The sequence below is a fragment of the Conger conger genome, chromosome 1 (genome assembly GCF_963514075.1).
Source record: "Conger conger chromosome 1, fConCon1.1, whole genome shotgun sequence".
NCBI classification, from domain to species: Eukaryota; Metazoa; Chordata; class Actinopteri; order Anguilliformes; family Congridae; genus Conger; species Conger conger.
In genome coordinates, this window is record NC_083760.1 from 96,102,687 (window position 1) to 96,110,186 (window position 7,500).

Genomic DNA, 7,500 nt, shown 5'->3' on the forward strand with positions numbered 1-7,500 from the left:
GACTAAAATCGGTGACCAAATTAGTTGCCAAATAATTTAATTGTCGATTAGTTAGTGACATCATCTCATGTGTTTTGCGCTGACTTGTAGGCATTACCGCTTACTGGAGTGAACTGAAGAATCGCGCGATGCAAACGCCTTCAGGACCAAAAACCTCCCTGAAGTGGTTTATTCCGCTTTATTCCGTTTATACCATGGCTACGCACCAAATAAATAATTCTGCGCTGATTTTAAGTTCCTGTTTTATTATCTTGAGAAAAAAGTATTAGTAGTGTGCACATCCGCAGAATATAACGAAACCCTTGCTAACAAAATTGATAGTGCAGATAGTGATCGCTAAACACATTGCTAATTGCTATTAAAAAAACTGATTGAAAACGGCATCTTAAACGAAGGATACTCGAGTCCGTTTACATTTTTGTTCTCGTTGTGCTGGGCGATATTTTCTTTAAATGGAAAAAAATATCCGGTTATAATGTTTGCTCTCGTCAAGACGGCCGTTTTGACAGACCACTTTTTACTGGACTGTCCGGCAGGTTATCTGTCATAATGGCAGTATAATTTTTGTTGTTACTCGATAACGTTGACCGAATTAATGCCGTTTGCCGAATGCTCTCTGTTGTAGGATCAGTATGGGAACTACGTAATCCAGCATGTCCTGGAGCACGGCCGCACGGAGGATAAGAGCAAGATCGTGGCTGGCGTCCGGGGGAATGTGCTGGGACTCAGCCAGCACAAATTCGCCAGGTAACCTCACCTGTGCACGGTGTGTCTGCCTCTCTCAGTACCGTGGTGGAGAAGTGTGTGTGTGTGTGTGTGTGTGTGTAACAGTGTTGTCCGTAACGTGGTGGAGAAGTGTGTGAGTGTGTGTGTAACAGTGTTGTCTCTCTCAGTAACGTGGTGGAGAAGTGTGTGAGTGTGTGTGTGTAACAGTGTTGTCTCTCTCAGTAACGTGGTGGAGAAGTGTGTGAGTGTGTGTGTAACAGTGTTGTCTCTCAGTAACGTGGTGGAGAAGTGTGTGTGTGTGTGTAACAGTGATGTCTCTCTCAGTAACGTGGTGGAGAAGTGTGTGAGTGTGTGTGTGAGTGTGTGTGTAACAGTGTTGTCTCTCAGTAACGTGGTGGAGAAGTGTGTGTGTGTGAGTGTGTGTGTAACAGTGTTGTCTCTCTCAGTAATGTGGTGGAGAAGTGTGTGAGTGTGTGTGTAACAGTGTTGTCTCTCTCAGTAACGTGGTGGAGAAGTGTGTGAGTGTGTGTGTAACAGTGTTGTCTCCCTCAGTAACGTGGTGGAGAAGTGTGTGTGTGTAACAGTGTTGTCTCTCTCAGTAACGTGGTGGAGAAGTGTGTGTGAGTGTGTAACAGTATTGTCTCCCTCAGTAACGTGGTGGAGAAGTGTGTGTGTGTGAGTGTGTGTGTAACAGTGTTGTCTCTCTCAGTAACGTGGTGGAGAGGTGTGTGTGTGTGTGTGTGTGTGTGTGTGTGTGTGTGTGTGTGTGTGTGTGTGTGTGTGTAACAGTGTTGTCTCCCTCAGTAACGTGGTGGAGAAGTGTGTGTGAGTGTGTGTGTAACAGTGTTGTCTCTCTCAGTAACGTGGTGGAGAAGTGTGTGTGTAACAGTGTTGTCTCTCTCAGTAACGTGGTGGAGAAGTGTGTGTGTAACAGTGTTGTCTCTCTCAGTAACGTGGTGGAGAAGTGTGTGAGTGTGTGTGTGTGTGTGTGTGTGTGAGTGTGTGTGTAACAGTGTTGTCTCCCTCAGTAACGTGGTGGAGAAGTGTGTGAGTGTGTGTGTGAGTGTGTGTAACAGTGTTGTCTCTCTCAGTAACGTGGTGGAGAAGTGTGTGTGTGTGTGAGTGTGTGTGTAACAGTGTTGTCTCCCTCAGTAACGTGGTGGAGAAGTGTGTGTGTGTAACAGTGTTGTCTCTCTCAGTAACGTGGTGGAGAAGTGTGTGTGTGTAACAGTGTTGTCTCTCTCAGTAACGTGGTGGAGAAGTGTGTGTGTGTAACAGTGTTGTCTCTCTCAGTAACGTGGTGGAGAAGTGTGTGTGTGTGTGAGTGTGTGTGTAACAGTGTTGTCTCCCTCAGTAACGTGGTGGAGAAGTGTGTGTGTGTGAGTGTGTGTGTAACAGTGTTGTCTCCCTCAGTAACGTGGTGGAGAAGTGTGTGTGTAACAGTGTTGTCTCTCTCAGTAACGTGGTGGAGAAGTGTGTGTGTGTAACAGTGTTGTCTCTCTCAGTAACGTGGTGGAGAAGTGTGTGTGTGTAACAGTGTTGTCTCTCTCAGTAACGTGGTGGAGAGGTGTGTGTGTGTGTGTGTGTGTGTGTGTGTGTGTGTGTAACAGTGTTGTCTCCCTCAGTAACGTGGTGGAGAAGTGTGTGTCTAACAGTGTTGTCTCTCTCAGTAACGTGGTGGAGAAGTGTGTGTGTGTGTGAGTGTGTGTGTAACAGTGTTGTCTCCCTCAGTAACGTGGTGGAGAAGTGTGTGTGTAACAGTGTTGTCTCTCTCAGTAACGTGGTGGAGAAGTGTGTGAGTGTGTGTGTAACAGTGTTGTCTCTCTCAGTAACGTGGTGGAGAAGTGAGTGAGTGTGTGTGTAACAGTGTTGTCTCTCTCAGTAACGTGGTGGAGAAGTGAGTGTGTGTGTAACAGTGTTGTCTCTCTCAGTAACGTGGTGGAGAGGTGTGTGTGTGTGTGTGTGTGTGTGTGTAACAGTGTTGTCTCCCTCAGTAACGTGGTGGAGAAGTGTGTGTGTGTGAGTGTGTGTGTAACAGTGTTGTCTCTCTCAGTAACGTGGTGGAGAAGAGTGTGTGTGTAACAGTGTTGTCTCTCTCAGTAACGTGGTGGAGAGGTGTGTGTGTGTGTGTGTGTGTGTGTGTAACAGTGTTGTCTCTCTCAGTAACGTGGTGGAGAAGTGTGTGTGTGTGTAACAGTGTTGTCTCTCTCAGTAACGTGGTGGAGAAGTGTGTGAGTGTGGGTGTAACAGTGTTGTCTCTCTCAGTAACGTGGTGGAGAAGTGTGTGAGTGTGTGTGTAACAGTGTTGTCTCTCTCAGTAACGTGGTGGAGAAGTGTGTGAGTGTGTGTGTAACAGTGATGTCTCTCTCAGTAACGTGGTGGAGAAGTGTGTGTGTGAGTGTGTGTGTAACAGTGTTGTCTCTCTCAGTAACGTGGTGGAGAAGTGTGTGTGTGTAACAGTGTTGTCTCCCTCAGTAACGTGGTGGAGAAGTGTGTGACCCACTCTTCGCGGGCGGAGCGGGCCCTGCTGATAGACGAGGTGTGCAGTCTGACCGACGGGCCCCACAGCGCCCTGTACGCCATGATGAAGGACCAGTACGCCAACTACGTCGTGCAGAAGATGATCGACATCGCTGAGCCCACGCAGCGCAAGATCATCATGCACAAGGTGTGTGTGTGTGTGTTTGTGTGTGTGTGTGTGTGTGTGTGTGTGAGAGTGTGTGAGAGTGTGAGAGTGTGAGAGTGTGAGAGTGTGTGAGTGTGTGAGTGTGTGAGTGTGTGAGTGTGTGAGTGTGTGAGTGTGTGAGTGTGTGAGAGTGTGAGAGTGTGAGAGTGTGAGAGTGTGAGCGTGTGTGTGAGCGTGTGTGAGCGTGTGTGAGCGTGTGTGTGCGTGTGTGTGCGTGGCTCTCTGGTTTCTGCATGCATTTGCTGCTTCCTGTCATGTGATGTGTCATGTGACCGTAGATCCGGCCCCACATTGCCACTCTGAGGAAGTACACGTACGGGAAGCACATCCTGGCCAAGCTGGAGAAGTACTACATGAAGAACGGGGTCGACCTGGGGCCCCTGTGCGGCCCCCCCAACGGCATGCTGTAAACTCCCAACCAATCACCTGCCTTTATTCCCCAACCCCCAACCAATCACCTGCCTTTATTCCCCAACCCCCAACCAATCACCTGCCTTTATTCCCCAACCCCCCCAACCAATCACCTGCCTTTATTCCCCAACCCCCCATCCAATCACCTGCCTTTATTCCCCAACCCCCTATCCAATCACCTGCCTTTATTCCCCAACCCCCCATCCAATCACCTACCTTTATTCCCCAACCCCCTATCCAATCACCTGCCTTTATTCCCCAACCCCCCATCCAATCACCTACCTTTATTCCCCAACCCCCCATCCAATCACCTACCTTTATTCCCCAACCCCCTATCCAATCACCTACCTTTATTCCCCAACCCCCCATCCAATCACCTGCCTTTATTCCCCAACCCCCCATCCAATCACCTGCCGTCAGCACCCAGATGCCAGCCTGGGTGTGTTGTGCCACAGGCTCCGCCCCTTTGCCTTTCCTCCAATGATGTGGCCTTGGGGGCGTGGCCTTAAAGCAGCCTGCGGAGGTCCTTTCTCTTTAACCCACTGCCGTTAGCAACGGGCAACACTGCTGTTTCCACGGGAACGGGTGGCAGCCAGCCGTTTCCACGGATACAGATCCAGGAAACTGTGTGATTTGGGGAGCGGAGCTGTTCTCTCCCCCCCCCCCCCCCCCCCAACCCCTCCCGCAGAATCAAGCCTTTCCTACTGCAACACGGACAAAGACCCGCTCAGTTCTGTTCTAAATTCATTTCCATTGGGAATTCTTTGGCTCCACTGGACCAGAACCTAGAGCTCGTCTGGACCAGAACCTAGAGGTCCTTTAACCCGGGGTGCGGTGCCATTATATAGCATGAGACTGAAGCTTCGCGTCACGTTTTTTATTTTTTGGGTTTTTTTTGTCTTGCTCCGATAAATAGATCGTGTATACTTGGTGTAGACTTTTGCATATATTATAATATATATTATATATACATATATGTATAAAACCTTTGTAGTTTTTCTGGGTTTTGATGTTGATTCTGTATCAATAATGTACTCCAGTAGTGCTCTCAGACTGATTGTATAATTGTACATTTGTAAACCTCCTGTACTGTAAATGTGGAAAACTTGGAATCGCTTCTAAAAGCTTTTTGGTAAAAAGGAAAATCAAAAAAGGAAAAAAATGAGAAGCCTGTGCATCTGGGTGTATAGTAAGCCTGCGGGGGGCGGCGTATATTTGTTGTAAATTGTAATATGAGATTTTGTTTTGAGAAGCCTTTTCTTATCCTTGTACAAAGAACAGAAAACATGTCTCTACCCCTTAAACCACGGAAGAAAAAAAAAGCCCATTTACTGTTAAAATGACCCCTATTTGACAAGTGACTTTTTTAGATCTTTTAAATGTAATGTTTTTTTCACTGCCTGGGGTTAACTGTGCGTTTCCTGCGGTGTGACCCCTGACCTCTGCTCTTCCATAAAGGGGGTCAGATTTTGTACGGATGATGTCTGGCAGTTCTTCGTTTAACAGCAGGATGGGAATGCAGTGCTTTTGTACGTTCTCCAGGCCTTGTGAATATTTCCGATGGACATTTTTGCAGCTCACTTGTAACCTTGTGTAAAGTCAAAACTAAATCCTGTGTACGCTTATCGCCTGGGCAACTATATTTTGTAACTTGTTGTAGATTGTCTAAAAAATGTGTGATCTTTATTTTGAAACAAAAACCCTAAAATTTCCTGGTGTCGAAAGTTTTATTTATTTATTTATTTTTTTACATATTTTTTCAACACCATGCACATTGAAGGATGTGGGCCATTTCAAAGCTGTGATGTCCGAACTGCGTGTGCGTGTGCGTGTGCGTGTGCGTGTGCGTGTGCGTACACATGCGGAGTCTGTATGCGTATAATCGCCAGTGTTAAAGAAATGCATCAAGTAATGTAATGGGCACAAAGTAGCATTTTATTGTTACACATGAACACAAATATTCCCTGCAGGCGAAAAAAATCAACTTAAAAGCCACATAACAGTGCAGCACAGTTACTATGCCCAACCCCCCCCCCCCCCCCCCCACACACACACACACACACACAGGACGTCCCAGGACCGCCCCAGGACCGCCCCAGGACAGTAACACAGCTGAAGACTGAACGCTGCTGACCGTTATAGCAACAGATACAAACATTACACTGTACTGCAAAAAAAGCGCTCGTGTCTCAGATCCTTTTTATAAAAGCCGATCTGCAGACGGCTGGTGTCCCACCAGGAGGGGGCGCTCCAGGGCCAGGGGGAACCTCACCGCCCCCTGGTGGCCTTTCCCCAAGATTAAAAAAAATACCTCGTTTTTTTTTTTTTTTTCTCAGTTTAACAACGTGGGGTTTTAAAAATACATCATTAAAAGACGACAGTATTGCAATCCTAAACAGGGCTCATACACATTCACATTCTTCTCCCCTTTCAATTACTTCCTTGTTTGTGTCCAACTGTTTTACGAGACACGCATGCAAGCAAAGTGAATTTAAGCCTCCGATTTCACCGGCAGGAAGCCACTGTTCTATCAGGTCGGGGGTGATTGTGCTGTATCAAGCCCTTATTGGAGCTACAGCACATCACAAGATTGTGTACTGTGAACAGTGATCTTCTGCTTTGCTTGTGTGTATAGTTACACATACGTAGGTGGGTGGATACACTTCGAAGTGATTAAGACATGTTCAATATGGTTCATTCTCTGTAAACGTGGGATTAAACATTGTCTAAAGATTTGAGTACATGGGATACATACAATTAGATGGTTGCGAGAATGTCAGTTAGGACAATAGCCTGGGAAACGTAAAGAGAGGTAACTAACTAGCAGTTGTGATCTTGATAGTTAATGTAAGCAAGTTAGGTACCCAAATACAGGCAGCTTGCCATATCGTCGGCCATATCATCAAGCCACATTAAACAATAGCTTTATCTAATGTCAACGATAACAAATTGCTTTGAATATGCAGTGGAGATTTGATTGCACATGCTGTGTACAACTGCTACCACAGCTATAATAAATAATTTAGCCAGCAGGCTGGTCCTACGTGAATAGGCACATTTGTCACAGTGCACAATCATGTGACCGTATTGTATCCAATAAGGCGATAGAGCACGGTCACACCCCACTGCACACCTGATCCATAGCCACATCCTCCATGACATCACAAAAGCCCTCTTCACCTCATCTTCTCTTTTATATTACATAATACCTTTGTGACATCACAAATCCCACATACCCCAGCTTATCTCATGTATGACATCACAGATCTGCCCTTGGCTGCCTTCAGTCTGATTAATTGAACAATGACAATTATAACCTACTCTAAAGACAGGTAAGACAAGTCCAAACATTTTTCTTGTTATATTAAGCTCTTAATTTACATGTTTTACGATGAAATGCACATGCTCTAAACCACGACGATGATGCAGTGATGCTTCATGAACCCCACAAGGGGCAGAACCACGAGGCCGGTTCATTTTCACCAATCGGTGTTTTGCTGTATGCATTATTTTTCTCCCTGTTTGAAGTGAACTTGCACCAGAAAGCAAGCTTTGCGCTGTGGACCCAGGTTAGCATTAGCAGTTAGCCAGTGCATTGTAAGCTTTTGCGCTGTGGACCCAGGTGAGCATTAGCATAGTTAGCCAGTGCACTGTAAGCGTTTGCGCTGTGGAGCCAG

At 46.4% G+C, this 7,500-nt stretch overlaps 2 protein-coding genes across 2 annotated transcripts in view; one reads left to right on the forward strand and one right to left on the reverse strand.

Annotated features, from left to right (window-relative positions):
- LOC133134422 (pumilio homolog 1-like) overlaps window positions 1-5,534 on the forward strand; it is a 38,551-nt gene extending 33,017 nt beyond the window's left edge. The window contains exons 21-23 of the mRNA XM_061250605.1: window positions 626-747; window positions 3,202-3,394; window positions 3,691-5,534. Of these exons, the coding sequence (XP_061106589.1) occupies window positions 626-747; window positions 3,202-3,394; window positions 3,691-3,822 (447 nt within the window). The 3' untranslated portion in view covers window positions 3,823-5,534. The remainder of the gene's footprint in view (window positions 1-625; window positions 748-3,201; window positions 3,395-3,690) is intronic.
- Window positions 5,535-5,891: 357 nt separating this feature from the next.
- The window catches only part of LOC133134437 (protein argonaute-4-like), an 18,585-nt gene continuing 16,976 nt past the window's right edge, over window positions 5,892-7,500 (reverse strand). The window contains exon 18 of the mRNA XM_061250632.1: window positions 5,892-7,500. This exon is cut by the window's right edge and continues 1,791 nt beyond it. The gene's annotated coding sequence lies outside the window, so the exon portion shown is untranslated.